Source organism: Eumetopias jubatus, unplaced genomic scaffold, assembly GCF_037043125.1.
Source record: "Eumetopias jubatus isolate StellerSeaLion01/CBP00866 unplaced genomic scaffold, mEumJub1_p1.0 scaffold_4, whole genome shotgun sequence".
In the NCBI taxonomy this organism is placed as follows: Eukaryota; Metazoa; Chordata; class Mammalia; order Carnivora; family Otariidae; genus Eumetopias; species Eumetopias jubatus.
The window spans coordinates 36,941,076-36,961,809 of NW_028274810.1; the positions used below are offsets into that span (position 1 = coordinate 36,941,076).

At 33.7% G+C, this 20,734-nt stretch overlaps 1 protein-coding gene across 2 annotated transcripts in view; it reads right to left on the reverse strand.

Moving 5' to 3' along the window:
* PRKACB (protein kinase cAMP-activated catalytic subunit beta) overlaps positions 1–20,734 on the reverse strand; it is a 116,196-nt gene that overhangs the window by 9,339 nt on the left and 86,123 nt on the right. For both annotated transcript variants that reach the window (XM_028102449.2, XM_028102447.2), the window contains exons 4-8: positions 17,036–17,134; positions 15,945–16,027; positions 12,626–12,752; positions 11,621–11,716; positions 8,469–8,591 (exon numbers count right to left, since the gene is read on the reverse strand). In XM_028102449.2, the coding sequence (XP_027958250.1) occupies positions 8,469–8,591; positions 11,621–11,716; positions 12,626–12,752; positions 15,945–16,027; positions 17,036–17,134 (528 nt within the window). The remainder of the gene's footprint in view (positions 1–8,468; positions 8,592–11,620; positions 11,717–12,625; positions 12,753–15,944; positions 16,028–17,035; positions 17,135–20,734) is intronic.

Sequence of the window (20,734 nt, forward strand, 5' to 3'; positions counted from 1 at the left end):
ACACTCACATAGTAAGCATGTTAATGAGACTATAAGTCAGATCCTTTAAGTATACTGAAGGAGAAATAATGGGAATCATTATGAAAGTATTTTTTCTGTTTGTTCTGAAATGTAATCAGAAATGTAGTTTCTTTGTTGATTTGACTTTCCAAAGAGCCATGTTGATTCATCAAACTGAAATTAGCAAAAACCAGAAAATGACTTAAACACAATTATGTTTTAGATGCAAGACTTTTATTTATGGTATATTAACTTGGAAACACCAAAGATTTCTATAATGGGAAGAATGACTAATTTTTCCTTCAAAATTATACTAAGACGAGTATTATTTCTATTACTATTATTAATTATAACCGCTGTAGAAATTGAAATCAGAACCCTAAAATATTGGAGCAAAGGGAGTTTTAGTTTAATTTAGTCCAAACCCTCATTTTAAGATAAGGAACCCAAGCTCCAGTGAGACTACCAACTCAGTTTCATTGTTGGGAAAATAACTTAATCCTCCTGACTTCTACGTCTTTCTCCCAGTCCATTATTGGGCAAACAATGTGAAAGTAGCTGAAAAAGAGCCTGATAGGGAAAAGAAAAAGTCTAGATCCATTAAACCATTAGATCTGAGAGATAAGATCACTGGAAACGGGCATTAACATGAAAGAGGTGTTTGCACAATATACACTTCCTAGAATGTTTATTTGGTTTTTTCCCCCTAATTATTTCCTGGTTAGGATTATTTAACAACCTTTAGGAACTAAGTTACTGCTGAATTTCCTAATGATATATTCTTGAGAATAAATCTATTTCTACAGGTATGAGGTATAGACATACAGAACAAGCTTTTGACATACACTGTGTATCAAAATAGTCTGTGATAATTTAAAAAATACAGATGTTTGGAGTACACAGAAGACCAACTGAGTCAGTATCTCTGAGAGTGAGTGTCCACTTCTTAAAAGCTTCATGAAGGCAGAGACCATAACTAATTGCTGTATCCAGCACTGGTCTGACATATAATATGAACTCAATGAATATTAACGCAATAATTCAAATTCGACAAATAATGATCAAACACCTATGTGCTAGGCACATAGTGCTTAGGACATAGTAGTAAACAAAATAAGACAGAGTCCTACCTTCACAGAGTTTACATTCTAGTGAGGAAGAGAAATGATAGTAATTTAGCAAAATGTTGTCATCCTCACAAACTCTTGCACTGTAAGGTCTTTGATTTTTACTCTGAAGAAAATGGGGAATCACTGCAAGGTTCTGGAAGGAGTAACAGGATCTAATTTAACATTTTTAAAGAACCAGTCTAGTGATTCAGAAGACAGCAATAAGTGGTGGTAAGAAGTGGTTGAATTCTGTGTATATTCTAAAGATAAAGATAGAGCCAAAATGTTTTTCCTGTGCATTATATACAGAGTGAAGACTCCAGGGTGTCTTGGCCTGAGTAACTGAAAGGATGGTGCTGCCAACAACTGAGATGGAAAGAGCAGTGGGAAGAACAGATTTGCTAGGGAAAACAAAAGTTTGTTAGTTTTGGACAGATTTAGTTTAAGATATTTATTAGATACCTGAATGGAGATCTCAGATAGGAAGTGGGCTACAAGGGTCTGCAACCCAGGAGTCAGGTATGGACTGAAAAAGTGAATTTGGAAATCGTCAGTTGGCATTTAAAGTCATGAAACTGGATGAGACCACCAATGGAGAAAGTGCAGAGAAGAGAAGAGGACCAAGGCAAGGAGGTTGATAAGGAAAGATTAGTAATGCAGGAATAAAACTAAGATTGTGAAGAGTCACTGAAGCCAAGGGTACAGATAATAAATGAACCACTGAATTAGATTTTGTTTCTGGCTTTGCCACAAACTACCTTTCATCTCTGGGCAATTCTGAATCTTGATTTACCTACATATAGGATAAGAGAGTTAAACTAAATAAAACAACATTCTTAACCATCTCAAAAATTCTACCAGCCTATCATTTTTGTAGAAAGAATACCTGGGTTTGAGTCCCAACTCCAGTCACATACATGCTCTATGCTTTCAGGCAAACTCTTTCACCTGAGTCTCAGTTACCTCATCTATAACATGATGAAAGTATACTTCATCCCCCCCAGGTACGAAAAGAAATTAGGTAATTTTTATGAAACTGACACAAGGCACTAATTCAATACATTTTTAATTTTTTTCAACCATTCTGTTAGAATATTTTAATGATAAGGTGAATTTTGAATCAAAGAAGGAACCTGGAAGACAGCAATATCTATCACTAGATATCTAGACTACTCAAGGACAGTCTGTGCTAGAAAAGTCATTTGGAGAATGCAAGAAGTTCCTTCTTATGCTCTACCTATTAATTTATAGAAAAGCACTTTCTTCTTTTCTAATGGTACTTAAATTTGGTAGAGTGAAGGAGAAAAAGGAAAACTATGACCCTATTTTAGAAAGACAGTATTGTAAATATAGCTGATATTTTAAGCAACTTCATCAAATTACATTATGTAATATGTTAACCAATTACAAAATTCACTCTGAATTATGCAAACTTGATAGAATATTGGTCTGCTTATAAAGTCTTATACATTTTGGTTTTAGGAAAGATTAATATTTTCTAAAAATTAAGAGGAAGTTACATCCATAAAGCAAATCAGATCATGTTGTTACCATATCCATACTGGGTGATTTAAATTCACTAACCACTTTACCTTTTTTTTTTAGTTTTAGAAATAAAATAAGACCAAAATCAAATTTGTCTACACTCAGTTTAATCCACAATTACAAAATTGATCTCTGAAGAAGGGAAAATTTTTACTGCTATTCTTCTGCAAGTGACAGGGAGATGGCTTAACTAGTAACAGTACTTTTTATGCGTTGGGATAAAATTTACTGGCTTAAATGACTCAAAAGAGTTTGCACACAGCCAACAAGCAATAATCTGTTAACTTCTGTCCACAAGCATGTTGGAATAAATTTTTAAAAATTACTTTTCTGCATCTGAAACTAATGATGTACCATATGTTGGCTAACTGAATTTAAATTTTAAAAAAAAGAAAAAAATTACCTTTCTAAAGTAGGTACAGTTCTAAGAAATCTACATCCCAGTAACAAATTTATCTAGCAAAAATGAGCACATTTATTAGTAAATTTTTCAAAAGGCATAACAACTGTCATACATTAGGCTTTCTATAGATATGGTGCCAACCTCCACACTGCTTCATAGGACCCGAGGCAACTTTAATCAGCCTGGATCCTATATATAAAAAGAATGAGTACATTTAAAAAATACCTATTAAATATTAGTACTACAACTGTGGGCTCTCTGGTCTGTTCTCTTACCTGTGCAGAAAGAGTGGTAGTTACAGAGGGCCATTACCCACCCGATCCTCTTCCCTCCACTGCAAAACAAGTTGCCATCATTTGCCCAAAAGACCACTAGAGTAAGGACTGTCTCAAAGAAAGTATTAAGAAGAATTTTGAATGACCACAGCAAAGTGTTAAGAAATGGCCTGGGTTTTAGGCTTTGGTAAAGCTGCTTTTGAATTTTATGGAAATGACTACCAAGTTCTCTTGCTTCTTTAGCTATAGCCATAGACAAATAGAAAATGGCATTTAAATTTCCCCAAAAGCATTAACAATAGCATCTTAGAAAAAGTGTAGTGGTATTTCTGCATATGTGTATATTATTTAGGAAATAGAATCTGTGCAGAAAAGAGATAATGTAGCAGGTTGGGGACTGTTACCCTTAAGGAAGGCCTGCTTGCAAGTTTAGCCCTGGGCAGGTTATCTGGGAAGTGGCATGGTAACAGTTCCTCACACTGATATGAAACTTTCCCTAAATAATATGAGTGGTTCACTGTACCTAGATTGTTTGTACAAACGATATGGCTTATGGGGTGCCTGGGTGGCTCAGTTGGTTGGGCGACTGCCTTCGGCTCAGGTCATGATCCTGGAGTCCCGGGATCGAGTTCCGCATCGGGCTCCCTGCTCGGCAGGGAGTCTGCTTCTCTCTCTGACCCTCTTCCCTCTCATGCTCTCTATCTCTCATTCTCTCTCTCAAATAAATAAATAAAATCTTTAAAAAAAAAACAGTATGGCTTATGCTGAATATCTACTTTGCTCTGTGAGTTTGGGATGCAGGTATGCACTAAGTAGAAGGTGTATATGCGATCCCAATAAAATCCTTGGGCTCTGAGTCTCTAATGAGCTTCCCTGGTAGATAACAATTTGTTGCTAAAAGAATTAAGTTCATCCCTTGTAACTCAACTGGGAGAAGACTCTTGAAAACTTTGCCTAGTTTCCTCAAGAGACTGCCCCATGAGCCTTTCCCTTTGCAGATTTTACTTTATACCTTTTTGTTATAAGGTACCTTATAGTGAAGGTACTTGTTACAATAGAAGATATTCATTTCTTGAGTATTACTATATGCTGAAGTTTGTGAGTCTTCCTAGTGAATCACCTAACCTGGGATTGGTTCTAGGGATCCATGACAAAAAAAAAGGAATAGCCAGTTGACCGCTAATCAATTACCCTTCATGTGAATGTGAATTTCCCTTGAGGAAAAAATGAACTGCCTCTTTGATCATTCTATATATACGTATGTTTACAACTTTCTATTTTGTATACTGTCTCCTTGTACATTTTTGGTGCTCACTAAAAATAGAATGATATTTACTTTATATATAATGAAGCTCAGAATTTTTTTTTAATTATGTAAGTCAAGGACTATAAAGTTATGGTTTCCACAACAGCTGTTACTTGACTGCCTTATTTGCAAGTATCATTTTTGAACACAATATCAACTGTTGTATTTCTAAGAGTAATGCAACCAGATAGAGTTGCTGTAGAAACCATAACTGATACTTGTCATGGAGTATATGGCACTGAAGTATGAAATTTAAAGACCTCAGCATATATATTGCTAGGATATGGCAAATATGATGCGAAAATTGTAAGACATTTCTGTCAACTATGCATTTCTAAACCTGAACCTTGATACTGCGTGAATAATTTGACATTTAAAATACCACCTCCTCCTTTTTTAAAGGCAAAATACGTGGAGGAGAGAATCTAACAAGCTGATTGATTATCTTTCTGTGCATTTAAAAATACCAACCTGAGTTAAAATATTGTAATAGAGAAAGTACTTAACAATCAAACTTTCAAATGTATGTATTTCAGTGAATTAATCACTTCATTAAATACATTTTATTTTAATTTTGATGTTACACATAATCTTTGTAACACGGTTTCAGAATAGAAAAATGTAATCAATATAAAATGTCGCATAAAATAACATACTTTTAAAAAATCAGAAAAAATAATTCTCATTGAAACATTGATTTTTAAATGATATATCATTCAAACCATTAAAGATTTTAAATAGAAATACAGGATTTGTAAGACCATAATTTGATTTTTAATGACTCAAGCAATTAAAAAATTTAAATATTAGTCTCCAATTTGGCTTTTATTTACTAGTTAGAGAAATAATACTTTTGTAAGGTAGACAGAGATACATCCTAGTTTGGATTTGAGTGTTGAAACAAATGGTTTTATTGGGAATGGTGCATATGACTTTATGTTCACATAAAACAGATTCTAGAGATCACTTAATGGCAATATTCTGCTTTCATGAGTTCTACTTTAGCAACAAAACGGAAAAGGGATGAAAATAACTTTATATTCAATATGGGAAGAGATAATCTGGCACCCCTAGTTAAAAACAATAGTAGACCAAACATCCTCTCCCATTTTTAAATAAGTGAAGAAAAATATCTGTGATAAGATAAAATTTTATGTTGCTAAGGTGTTGTTAAGGTGACTCAGATTTAAACAGTTATGATTTTAGACTATATGCAGATTTAAATATTAAGTTAATATTGTATCCTGACTATTAAAATTTAATGTGAAATAAAAACATATTCATAAGCAGTTAAAAAATTTTTTAGATAATGTAATGATTGGCCAATGAAGGCCAATTCATACAAATGAAGATACATTCATTTTAAATAAAGCAATTTTTCTAAGTAAGTGAAATTTAGGTATGGCATCCCCTTGTCAGACAGTTTTATTCCTTTTATAAAGTTAAGGATAAATAAAAGCAATGTAGTAAAGATTCAGGAACTTTGTAATGATCTATAATTAAATTATTCGGAACTATTAGTGTAATTTCTGCATTCTTAATTTTGGCTGTCTTTTCCCATGTAAACCTACTTCTGATAACGCGTAATTTATGAATTAGGCACAGTAAGAGACTAACAACAATGAACAACTCTAACACTATGCCGCTGTAATAAAAGTTACATGGGTGTGGCCTCTTCTGTCTGTCCCTCTCTCAAACAATCTTGTTGTATGTCCCTCACCCTCTTGTGATGACGTGACACGATACCAGGCCTATGTAAGGACAGGAAGTGAGGTGAATGACGTTGGTGTGTGACGTAGCGGGAGGCTATTACTGACCTTCTGATGATACCTCAGAAGGACGATCACCTGCTCTGGACCGTAGTTGACTGCAGGTCACTGGAACTGCAGATAAGGGTGGACTACTGTATGCTTCTCTCATTCAGTGATTTTAAAGTATTTTAGTTCTCTCAACATTCTTCATATCATCTTTGGTTCTTATTCTTTCTTGGGATTTTACATAATCACTTTTCAAATTCTTAAAAAATAAATACCTGGCTTGTCTACTAATTTTTCTTGATATTTATCTCAAAAGTTCTTTTACAGGGACTTTAATATTCTCCTGGGTGAAAACAATTACAAGGGTAAGAAGCCTGAGGCCTAGAGATCTACAAATGTAACAAGGACAGCAGTGATACCTTTTTTTTTTAACTAAATTTATTTATTTATTTTTATTTTTTAAATTTTATTATGTTAGTCACCATACATTACATCATTAATTTTTGATGTAGTGTTCCATGATTCATTGTTTGCATATAACACTCAGTGCTCCATTCAGTACATGCCCTCTTTAATACCCATCACCAGGCTAACCCATCCCCCCACCCCCACCCTCAGTTTGTTTCTCAGAGTCCATAGTCTCTCATGGTTCATCTCCCCCTCCGATATCCCCCCCCTTCATTTCTCCCTTCCTACTATATTCTTTTTTTTTTTTTTTTTAACATATAATGTATTATTTGTTTCAGAGGTACAGGTCTGTGATTCAACAGTCTTACACAATTCACAGCGCTCACCATAGCAAATACCCTCCCCAAGGTTTCCTGAGATTAAGAATTCCTCATATCAGTGAGATCATATGATACATGTCTTTCTCTGATTGACTTATTTCGCTCAGCATAATACCCTCCAGTTCCATCCACGTCGTTGCAAATGGCAAGAGTTCATTCCTTCATTCCAGTGTGTGTGTGTGTGTGTGTGTGTGTGTGTGTGTGTGTGTGTGTGTGTGTATCACATCTTTTTTATCCATTCATCTGTCGATGGACATCTTGGCTCTTTCCATAGTTTGGCTATTGTGGACATTGCTGCTATAAACATCGGGGTGCACGTTCCCCTTCGGATCACTACATTTGTATCTTTGGGGTAAATACCCAGTAGTGCAATTGCTGGGTTGTAGGGCAACTCTATTTTCAACTTTTTGAGGAATCTCCAAACTGTTTTCCAGAGTGGCTGCACCAGCTTGCATTCCCACCAGCAGTGTAGGAGGGTTCCCCTTTCTCCACATCCCCGCCAACATCTGTCGTTTCCTGACTTGTTAATTTTAGCCATTCTGACTGGTGTGAGGTGGTATCTCATTGAGGTTTTGATTTGGATTTCCCTGACAACAGTGATACTTAATTACTACATATTCAATTCTGCCTTTCTGTATTACCTTAGTGTAAATCTTTCAACAGCTAGCTTAATTATCTGTAAGAAGTATTTATTTTTTATTTTTGACATTACTGAAGTGTAAGTTCTTTAGTTAGTCCCCTAATTTGTGAATACTGCCATAAAATAAAACTTTCCCCATAAAATGAAGTAAAGGATAACTGAAAATCTTGTGATCCCTGTAGACTACATCTGTACTGTGAGATATGGAACAATACTATGTTGATATGTGGATTCTAGGTGGCTGGATAAGACTCATTCTATTGGTGTCTTGTTCTTACAGTCCAGCTCTGCAGCATCCATGATTTAAATTTGGATCTCGGTAAAAAAGATAAATTACTCCATTAGGAACATTCAGGGAACCTTCTGAATAGGTGATATTATAAATTTTAAGTTCACGGATCAGAAGGTCAGCTTTCACATGAGTGTGAATCTGGCTGAGATACAAAGAAATAAGAAGCTTCAATGATTTAATATTTATTTTGTTATCTTAAATGAACACTAGATACAAAGGTAGCAACTATGGATATTTTTGTATTTTTCCCAACTTAGGGTAATATTCTCATGACATTAAATGGTGTCAATCTACAAAGCTTACTCATTATAGAAATTATGAATGACAGAGGAATAATAAAATGTATTACTTACCTTTCCAGAAACAATCTTTTCATAAATCTGAATTGGTTGGTCTGCAAAGAATGGGGGGTAGCCCGCTGCCATTTCATAGATTAACACGCCTAATGCCCACCAATCCACTGCCTTATTGTAGCCCTAAGATAAACAGCAGAAAATATCATTTATTACTTAATCTACTCAGAAGGGAATGAAGTCACAGATGATTTCAAAATGATCAAGCATATGAAATTTGTTAAAGAGCAGTTGCTGAGCAGCTACATATTCAGGATAGAATAAAAAATGAACAAAATATATCAGGTCACATTTTATCAAATAAAAGGAAATAACGTACATGAAAGTACACTACAACCCAAATGTACAATTCTAAGGTTAGTTTTAATTGTTTTTTTCTCTCATACTAAACTTGCCAAAATTAAGAACTAGCAGTATTTATAAGAAAATAAAAATAAAATATTAACATGTTTACATAAAGTTTGTTATCAATTATGATCAATGTCAGTTGGCACAAAAGATTATGGGGGAAAAAACCCAACTCAATCATGGAGAGAAATGAATTGAGTTCTGAACTTGCCACATCTTTTGTTCTGCCCTCAAATTACCTTCACCACTCCCCATACTCCAAATTTTTGTAAAATTTTAGCTTTACAAACCATTTAATTTTCAAATTATTAGGTAAAATATACTTAATATAGAGATTTTTTTTCTTTATGTGTTTTTAAAGGGAGACTAGCATAAAAAGAATAGCACTTTGTTTCACTAATAGAAATGGGCATCAACTTTGCTTTAATTCTTTTAATTCAACTCACAATTAATGTCATTCATTACAATATTTTTACTATAATGAAGGCATGTGATGTTGAGCCAGAACCTTTTATTAAACTTTGATTTCTTTTTTGAGATTGTTGTGTTAATGTTTATAAAAACTATACCAGATATTTTAATACCCTAGGTATAGAGAATTAAATCAGTAAGAAAAACTAAATTACAACAGATAAATGGGCAAAGGACATGAACTAATAATTCAGATACACACACAACTAAAACCCACCAAATGTCTATAAAGCATTAAAAAAAATCTAATAACCAAAGACATGAGACTTAAAATAATAAAATATCATTTATTGCCTATTAGTAATGATTTTAAAAATAAGAATATCTAATGCTAGACAGTGTGACTAAACAGTCATTCTCACACTGCTAGAAGGAGTATAAAATGTTACAATCTTTTTGAAAAGCACTCTGGCAATATTTATGGAGAGACTTAAAAATGTTCATACCCTTCATCCCAGTAATTCTACTTCTGGGAATCTGTCCTGAAAAAATAATTTGAAATGCAGAAAAAGCTTTACGCACAAAATGTTTATGTTTATCACAGTTATTTATAATAGCAAAAAAAGAAAAAGAAAAAGGAATGACCTGAACATTTAGCAATAGAAGAATGGCAAAATACCTTTTGATATATTTGCAAATAAGCCATTAGAATGATGTTTGCATGCTTGTTATCATTCAAGTGTAAAAAGCTGAGTACAAACTATACATTCACTATATCTCAACTATGATAACATGCACGGAAAAATATTTTGAAGTTTTTTTTTTTTTTTTAAAAGGCTGTCTCCGGATGGTGGGATGATAGGTTTTTTGGTTGTTTCTTTTTATTTCTCTGCCTTTTCCAAATTTTGTGCAATGAACATCTATTACTTTTACAATATATACACATTTTTTAAAGTTTTGGTGCTTATTCTGTCATCACATTGTTAAGTGTTCTCACAGAAAAAATGTGTTAACAGCAATGATATTTAGATTACAAAAGACCGAAAAATTATAGATGATTTAAATTATAAAGATAACAAGAGGAAAGTTGAATGAGGTCATTTATTTTATTCTTATATTTCTATAGGTTAGCCAAATTTCAATTATTCAAGGGGTAGTTTTCCAGTTTGTAAATATCAAGGCCATGTGTGCTATCCATTTTTCTTTCCTTGTCACTATTTGTGTTCAGTCATTGTTAATTTCTCCTTTCTAGCTTTCCCCACATAGGGATGGCAGTGGGAAGGAAAACAGAACTGAAACCATCCTTTTAGATATGATACAAATTTCTCTCACCATATTTTCACTGCTTTGAAAAGTAGAACTATCTTCAAAAAGACTATATCTATTCAATTGCTATAATATACCTGTTTTAAACTAAAAAGAAGTTTGCATACATTTCTTTCATTTAAGTGGTAAAGTTGAAAGAGAAGAATTGAGAGCTAGTACATATCATTTTTACATTTGCCTTGTGGGATAACACACACAAAGGTTTCCCGCCTTCCTGTTACTGGGAATAATTATGAAAAGGCTATGATTTTGCTTTCAAAACATGGACTTTCTCCTTTTCTTTTTACTACATCTATATGAGATGATGTATGTTAATTAAACATATTGTGGTAATCTATTCCACAATCTATATAAATCAAATCATCATGCTGTATTGTATGCCTTAAACTTATACAGTGATATATGGCAGTTATTCTCAGTAAAATTGGAAGAAAAAAATATGGATCTGGAGGTTAGATTTATTCACATTATTTTTTTGAAGTATAGTTGACATACAGTATTACTTGCAGGTGGACAATAGAGTGATTCAACATTTTATTTTATTTTTATTATTATTTTTTAAAGATTTTACTTATTTGACAGAGAGAGACACAGCGAGAGAGGGAACACAAGCAGGTGAAGTGGGAGAGGGAGAAGCAGGCTTCCCGTGGAGCAGGGAGCCCGATGCGGGGCTCAATCCCAGAACCCTGGGATCATGGCCTGAGCCGAAGGCAGACGCTAAACGACGGAGCTACCCAGGCGCCCCTGATTCAACATTTTATTTATGTTATGAAATGGTCACCACGATAAATCTAGTTATCATGTGCCACAATACAAAGTTATCACAATATTATTGACTATATTTCCTATGTTCTACCATACTATTGCTCTTAGATCTAGAGTTAAAATTGAGAGGTTACTGGATTAGTGGTAGACTGTAAGTAATTATTATTTTAGTAATCAGACATAAATTCATAATTTAGATTAGGTAAAAGTGTAATATTAGATCAGTAAACTATTTTTGTAGAAGTCCACAGTGATGCATGCCTTATATTTTTACTTCTTACATAATGGCATTATAAATATACCTTGCTGAGGATTATCTCTGGAGCCAAATATTCTGGAGTACCACATAATGTCCAAGTTCTGCCTTTAACTCTTTTGGCAAACCCAAAGTCTGTAACCTATAAAAGAGAAAGCAAACAAACTTGTAAACATTCATTAGTTCACAATAAATGTATTTATCATACCTAAATTAAAAGTTAAAAATCAGGGTTAAATTAAAACCATGAAAAAAAATTAAGTCAATATAATTGAGATTAATCCATGCAGGCCACTATTAGTGAAAGTTCTATAACAGAACTTTCCCTGACTCAAAGAAATAAACATCAAAAAAGGTAACAGTAAATAGTTTTAAAAAAAATGAAGCAGTGCCAGAAGTAGTCCTTGAGTCTAGCATATGCTCTGCCATGAATTATGTCATCAGAAGTGCAAAAGTGTCAACAGGAGAACCTACAGATAACTGTAAATAGGAATGCTCTCACTCTACTGATAAAAGAAGCAGAAAGAAAACACCTCCACTCGTTGAGTACTGGTAGCCAGGGCGCTTTGGCAGCTGCACCGTAGTGTTAAGGGGCATAAACTCGAGAGACAGACTGGGTTCAAATTCTGACTCTACTGCCTGTGTGACCTGCTGTGCCTTAATTTCGTCAGCCTTAAAATGAGGATAACAGCAGTACTTATACTTTATAAGGTTATCAGGACTAAGAAAGATGATACATGTAAAACACTTGGAATAATGCCTGGCACCAAATGAGAGCTCACCAATTTAGCTATTCTATATATTTCTGTATGTAGGATTCTGTGTTCCGTCTACAACTATAGACTATGGGAGGTATAAACAGGTTCTATTCTTGATGGGATTTTAGGTCTCTGTAATAGTGGCAGAACTATGAGCTCAATTTAAGCTATCAGGAAGAAGTAACTGTCTTGCTCAAAGAAAAAAAATCCAATATTGATAGTTGAGGTTAAAGACATACAACTTTTACCTAGTATTTTCTCAAATACATTATATAAATGTGTTCAAGTCATACCTGGATATACCCTTGATGGTCAATTAAGAGATTTTCAGGTTTTAGATCTCTGTAGATGAGGTCTAGTGAATGGAGGTACTCGAATGTTAGCACTATCTGAGCTGCATAGAACCGTGCATGGGGTTCACTACAAAGAAAAAAACATTGATTTTTCTATAAAGTGGGTTAACACATGGTGATTAATAGATTATGTAAAAAACTTAATATGGGGTAGAGATATTTCGGAAGGAAAAAATTTTCTTTTAAACATATATAAAGAATCTTGTTAGTTTCCGAATCTCTACTAAACCTCTGAATTATCTTCAAATAATACTTTTTAATATACTTAGGAAGTAGCATATATTGAAGAAAAATATAACTCTAAAATAGTCATCTTATTTTAAATTATTATTGGCCATATTAGAAGATACTGATGTCTTTATAATAATGTCTGACCTTGAGAATGACTGAAAAGCAAATGTGTCAATTACATTGTCTATCAGGCCACTGTTACTGTTGATAGGCTCTGTCTGCCTTTCTCACAAATTTAAGTGCTTAAAGAATTTCACTACACGAAGTTGTTTAACTGCATTAATCTGAAGACTAATGTCATTTCACCCAGACTATTCCTATTACAAAAATGATACAGTCTCATTATAAAAATCATAAAATATTGATGAAGATTAAAGAGCACCCATAATCCTATTCAGAAACCATAGATACAATCCCGGTGTCTGAATTTCCAAATCTTCTACTATGCATTGTTTACACAGATATATAAACATAGGTGTAAACAGTATGTGTAAACATGTACAGTTCTCGTATGCACAAATTAGATCAATTGATAGATCACTGTAATGTTGATGCCACATTCTGAGTATTACTCCAAAGGATGTACTGATTTTCTAATTTGAGTTTCTATTTCATCTTCTAGTGTACACAATGAATTCTGCTAACTGGCCTGATAAACTGCAATGACTTTCAGATTTATGTCCTCAATGAGTAACATGAACTATGAATAGAATTTCCCTCAAGATGGCTGGCATTAATTTGATCTCATAGCACCAGAAATAGAAATTCCAAAAAAGATTATATATGCTGCTCCTTTTACTTGTCACTATATTTCCTAGGTTCTAGCCTGATACATATCAGATGCTCAGAAAATATTTATTGAGTAAATGAGTATGTAAAGAAAAATACTTTTAGGGGAAAATATTTTATAATACCTTTAGAGTTTCAGCCCCACCTCAAGACTGTAAAATCTGTATCATACATTGTATGACAAGGAATGGGGGAGGGACATTTTAAAGGGAAATTGGAAGAATCATCCTGGTCACTGAAACATCCCTAACTTTGGCAATATTTGACTTGGAAGGTCCCCTCCAATTTTCCATACATCTGTAAATACAAGATGCACTTACCATTTTATACTTATAAATAAATACAAATTTATCAGAACAAATATAAGATGCACTAAGCATTTTATATTTATTTCCACACACTGACATGTGAGTGGAGGAATATGAACATTACATAGATCTGTAATCAAATTGTTGAAAGAGGAAAGCAAAATATTCTGTAGGAAGACTTAATGCTGAAACAGCTTTAAATCTAGACAGTTTATGTTTAAGTAGAGAATCATAGTGACTGCCCTGATTCTGGTTAAAGCCATGCTCAACAATAACTCAGTATTCTTGTTGCCTCAAAGTTTCTAAAATAGGAGCGAGCAACCTCTCAAGTATACATGTAGTATGAGTGAAAGATTAGATCTTAAAGACAGTGTCTCAGTGTGAATTACTGCAGTCAACTTGCTTTTCCTCCTAGTACCAAGTCAAGTATTAGAGAAATACGAGTGTGGGGAGTTGCAAAGGAAAGAAATTAGTTATTATAGAAAATGGACAAAATAGTTTTTGAAGCCAGGTTTAGGTGTAGTGTTTCAGTGTAAAACTTTGAACTATCATAGGGCAATCTGCGGATTCTGGGCCTGTGTGGACAAGAGTAGTAGGGAAGAGGACAACAGGAGGTGAAAGGAATCATTAAAAATAAACAGAAGTTGCTTTGCATTAGCACAGTGCCTGATACAAACTGGGTGCCTTATCATATTAGGTCAAATGAATTCTGACTTAGGCCTCAGGTAACTAAAATAACTCTAATGTTGGCCCATAATTGAATATGATCTTGTGATAATCTGAGTCTATCATCATCTTTTTTCCGAGTCGGGTTACCATGATTGGCCCAGTTTGAACTCTTACATGTGCTTTCATCATGCCAACACATAATGTGCTAAATGAAGCTGGACCTGCTCTGGGTTTCAGCTTCATTCTATTAGTGATTACTAATAAACAGTAGTAGCTTACAAACTATTACACATAGGTAAGGTTGACAAAATCTCTTTTTAAAACTGTGTAGCCTTGTAAGTAATAACCTAATGTAAGGTAGAAACTCTTTATTTCTTTTAAAGATTTTATTTATTTATCTGAGAGAGAGAAAGCAAAAGCAGGGGGAAGCAGCAGGCAGAGGGAGAGGGAGAAGCAGGCCCCCCGCTGAGCAGGGAGCCTGATGTGGGGCTTGATCTCAGGACTCTGAGATCATGACCTTAGCCGAAGGCAGACGCTTAACCAATTGAGCCACCCGGGCACCCCAAACTCTTTAAATTACATATATATTTTTAAAACTGAACATAGCAACAACTTTAAGGAGAATTAAATTTGTTTGAAACAAACTTTCATAATCTCATCATTATGGTACTGTTATTATCTTTTCTATGTACTCCCTTTCTTATCTTCATCTTTACACAAACCTCTTCCCCAGAGTTGTATTATTAATATTTGTTCAATTGATATTAGTATGTTTAAATTAAATTTTTGCATCTTCTGAAAATTCTTTAAATAATGGACCTTCATAATACTTACCAATGGTAGAATATTTACAATGCTAATATGGTGCTTTCATTTTTATTTTTTTTTAAGATTTTTAAAATTTATTTGAGAGAAAGTACACACAAGCGGGGGGTGGGGGAGCGGACAGAGGGAGACGGAGAAGCAGACTCCCTGCTGAGCAGGGAGCCCAGTGCAGGGCTTGATCCCAGGACCCTGGGATCATGACCTGAGCCAAAGGCAGATGCTTAACCAACTGAGCCACCCAGGCACCCCTTTCATTTGATTTTTAAAAACTTAGTATGGTGTGGCCTCTTATTAATGTTTCTACATAATTTCTTCATATAGCTAACATATTACTAAATTAAATGAAATAAATTTTTAGCATTGACAATAACTTAAAAATTTGGTTTTAAACCAACACACAGAATAAAAAGATTTGAGGAGGATAAAATATTAGTTACCTGAACCTTCCAATTCTTCTTAGATGTGAAAACATTTCACCCCCAGGGACATATTCCATAACCATGTATAAATTAGAATTATCCTATGAATAAATAAGAATAAATCAAAATTATGAAACCTAGCTTATTTCAAGAAAATATTTTAAGATAACACCATGTTAAATTAGAAAAAGACAAATTTAAAAATCCACCTGAGAGATTACTAACATTAGGAAAGAGAGAATAAATGGAAGATGTTCTAATTTTTCTACAATGGGGAATTCATTTTTTTTTCCTCCTAGTTTTCTTGCCACAAATTAGTCTGGGATTTTTGCTGTTCCTGTCCTTGCAGGGAACGCTAACTTTTGAACAATTAGACACTGAGGCAATGACTTAATGCTATAGTGTATGCAAAGGAATAACAGTTAAAATAACAATTTGAAAAAGAATGTTTACATTTTATGTACTAAATTAGGTCAGAGAGACTAATGATTTTTAACATCATCCTAAATACACAGATGTTCATCTGATTTAAAGAATAAAGGAGGAAAAGGAAAAAAGTTAAAATGGTTCATATGAATCAATATTGCAGAGATGCCAAGAAACATTCTAAAGAGCTGAGAAGCTGCCAACTTCAAGAATAAATCTTGTGCAATTTTATGAGACACCTGAATGGAAGGCCAAAGACTGTTCTGCCTTATATAAATGGAAAGACTAAAACAAATTAACATGGAAAAGAAGATGGTAAGACTGTATCAGAAAAGGTTTAAAAGGAAGGGTATGTGGTATATTCATTTGCATGAGTTTAAGAACTGCTTAATAAGATATTCCTATGGATTTTGATAAATTGAAAATATTTGAATTTATAATACCATCTCATGAAAAATTACACATTACCTTTAAAAATTTCCCTACGGAGAACCAAAACCTTGTCAAATGTTAACCTAAGTTTATAAGCACAATAGGATTTATTACATAAAATCTAAATATATTACTTTTTTGTTTATTCATATTCTCCAGGTTTATCATCTGGCTTAGAAGTCTATCATAGTTTCATATTTTTAAAAATATATGAGGGTAAAAATATTTTATTTGAATTCTGTAAATTCTACCTTAAAAGAGTACTCCAGTCGAACAAGAAAAGGAAAATTCACCGCCTGTAATATTCTTTTCTCATTCAAGGTGTGCTCTATTTGCTTCAGTTTAACAACCTGTGATTGAAAGATAAATATATTTAATGTACTTGAACAGAATTTAAAATATCCTATAATTTTAAAAGAAAAAACTTAAAATGCTTTTCATATAATAATGAGCTTGGATAAGCAAAATCACTAAGTTGGATAAGGTGATAATAACTACCAACTAGGTTTATCAGATTCAAATGAAAAACCTAACAGCAGATTTAAAATTTGGTCTAAAGAAGGTCAACTATGATTTTTCAGTCAAGAAGCAAAAGCTAAGAAGAAACAGACTCCTAATACATTACTTAAAAAATTAGTATGTGAAAATGCTTAGCTCCTAATGACTTATAGTCAGTACACTAAAGTAGTTGGTACAAATCACTGGTACAAATCACTGCAATAAGTAGGTATTGATTTTAAGTCTTCAGAAGATCAGCAAGGAAATTAAGGATTGAAGAAAGCCAATAATTGAAAAACAGTGGGTAAAAATGAATAATCTGTTCATTTCCTAATACCTGAATAAATACAAGATTAAATTCTAAAAATTCAATTTGTGCAGCCACAAGAGAGGACACACAAAATACTGGCAAAAAACCAACTATGTCTTTTTTTTTAATTTTTTTAAATTTTATTTTATTATGTTATGTTGGTTAACATACATTACATCATTAGTTCTTGATGTAGTGTTCCATGATTCATTGTTTGCATATAACACCCAGTGCTCCATTCAATATTTGCCCTCCTTAATACCCATCACCGGGCTAACCCATCCCCCCACCCCACTCCCCTCTAGAACCCTCAGTTTGTTTCTCAGAGTCCATCGTCTCTCATGGTTCGTCCCCCCCTCTGATTTCCCCCCCTTCATTTTCCCTTCCTCCTATCTTTTTTTTTTTTTAACATATAACGTATTATTTGTTTCAGGGGTACAGGTCTGTGATCTATCTGTCTTACACAATTTGCAGTGCTCACCAGAGCACATACCCTCCCCAATGTCTATCACCCAGCCACCCCATCCCTCCCACCCCCCTCCACTCCAGCAACCCTCAGTTTGTCAACTATGTCTTTATAACAAATAGGTCATTTAGGATTAATCAAGCTTCCTCTGGATTGTCTACTCAATTAATACATAGCAGGGAAAGCAACATGAAGACTATGTTTCTATCCCACATGTGAGTCCATTTTTAATTTAAGAAAAGGTGACCTTAGGGAGATATAAATAACTGTCCAGTATATGTGTAAGTCATTAGAATGTGGCATTCTTTCTTGCTAGAGGCTTACTGTCAGTGTGGGGTAGTCACAGAGTTCAAGAAGTTGAACATAAATAAGAAAAGTAAAGATAACATCCAGTTATTAGTATATACAATTAGAGTATAAGAATAATACTGAGCAAAGATTACTTGACTGAGAGTCAGAAGATCTGTATTCTAATCTAGGCCTTCTAATCAAGAAGTTTTGTGATTCTGGAGATGTTATTTCAACTCTTAGGATTTCAGGGTTTTTTTTTTTTTTAATCTGTAATATGAAGTGTTTGCACCACTTCCATCCAAATTCTAACTAGTTACAGAACTAACTAGTCCATACTTATTACAATAAATTATGTAACATTAGCTGGAAAATTACTATTGCTTTGTATTTACTTTTAAAAATATATAGGCTTTAAAATTTTTTTTTTAATTTTAGCAGTTTCAGGTTCACAGAATTGAGCAGAAGATACAGAGATTTTCCATGAGACTCCCTTCGCCACACAGGCATAGCCTCCTCCACTATCAACATCCCCCCACCAGAGTGGTACATTTGTTACAAGTGATGGACCTACATTGACACATCTTTATCATCCAGAGTCCATGGTTTATGCTAGGGTTTACTCTTGGTGTTGTACATTCTGTGGGTTTGGACAAATGTATAATGACATGTGTGCACCATTATAATACCATACTGAGTACTTTCACTGACCTTAAATTTCTCTGTGCTCCACTTAATCATCCATTCCTTCCTACTAACCCCAGGCAATCACTGATCTTTTTACTGTCTTCACAGTTTTGTCTTTTCCAGAATGTCATATAGTTGGAATCATAGAATATGTAGCCTTTTCAAATTGGCTTCTTTCACTTAGTAATATGCATTTAAAGTTCCTACATTCTTTTCATGGCTTGATAGTTCATTTCTTTTGATGGCTGAATAATATTTCATTGTCTAGATGTAACACATTGTTTATTTCTGTATATTATCATATAGTAGCCTTTTAGTTAGGCATTGACAATGTGTTTCCTTTGAAGTAAGTAATAAAAACTGCAATAGATAGGCTTTCTGCATTATAGCTCTAAGGCAACTATGTGTATGGAGGGCATAACAATTAAAAATAGAAATAAATATAATACGATATATATATGATAAAAGAACTGGCAAAGCATAAATGCCTAGTTAATTTTTAAGTTAATTTAAAAGTTAACTAATTAAAATCTAATCTGCTTTTAAATGTGCATACTACTACATACAAGGCATAATAATACAATAACACAACAATACAAAGACAATGAAGTGCCTGCCTTAATGCTGCATAAAATCTATTTGGAAGTATGGTATATGAATATGTGAATATTAATATGCGAATAGTTGCCAAATGAGAGTTTTATCATGTTGTAAATGTTCAGACATGAAAACGTTTATGTTAGGCCCAGTACATAATCTTTCTAATTCCAGATTCTTCATCTATAGAACGTTGATAATAATACCTACTTTAAAAGTGATTGTGTTGCATAAAGCATGTGAAGGGATTAACACAATGCCTGGCACAAAATAAAAGCTCAAAAAAATATCAACTGTTATTATAAGCTACTAAAAAGGGTGAGAGTTCAGCTGGGCCTTACAGATGAATAGATAACAAAGATTAGGAAAAGACAGAGGAGATACTGTAGTCAGGGTTAATATCCAGAACAATTACCTGAAGGGGGAAATACACAAAGGTAAGTCTGAGTGCTAGTTTCATCTGACAATAGCTTAGGACAATGCTTCTCAAGATTTGGTAATGAAATATCCCTAAATGGCAGAGAAAAACATAACAAGTAACCCTGGGAGTTTAGTCCATGTTTTATTTTCAACATCCATATAAAATTTATATTTACTTCTTAATATTTCTGTTGGTTTAGGTATATTTAAAAGCATTTACAAATGATAACCAATTGGCTAATTCTTTTTTAGCCAAATACTTGCAGAGTTTTTGATAAGGAAGATGGGCTATATATCATCACATACTCCCCCCAGCCCACCGAGATGGCACTGTATTCTCCTGGGGGTCAAGTTTCAATCAGAGAAGTAGAGAATAGAGGACCTGTAGGGGAACAGTGTGAAATAAGACTATGGTAGAGTATGGAAGAAAGTTATGAAGAGTTTGGAAGTAGGATGCAGAGTTCTGCTTTTATTGAATAAATATTAGGAAACTTTTTGAGTGAGTAAATAAAATCATATGATATGGTAAGAAAAACTTTTTTGGCAGTGAGGAAGGTGAATTAATAGAAGGTGAAAAGTCTGGGGTTGTGGAAATTAAGATGTTACTGGGAAAGCCCAGTTAATGTTAATGAGGGACCAAACTAGGTGGTGGTAGAAAGGATCTTAGGGGTAACAAATACATTT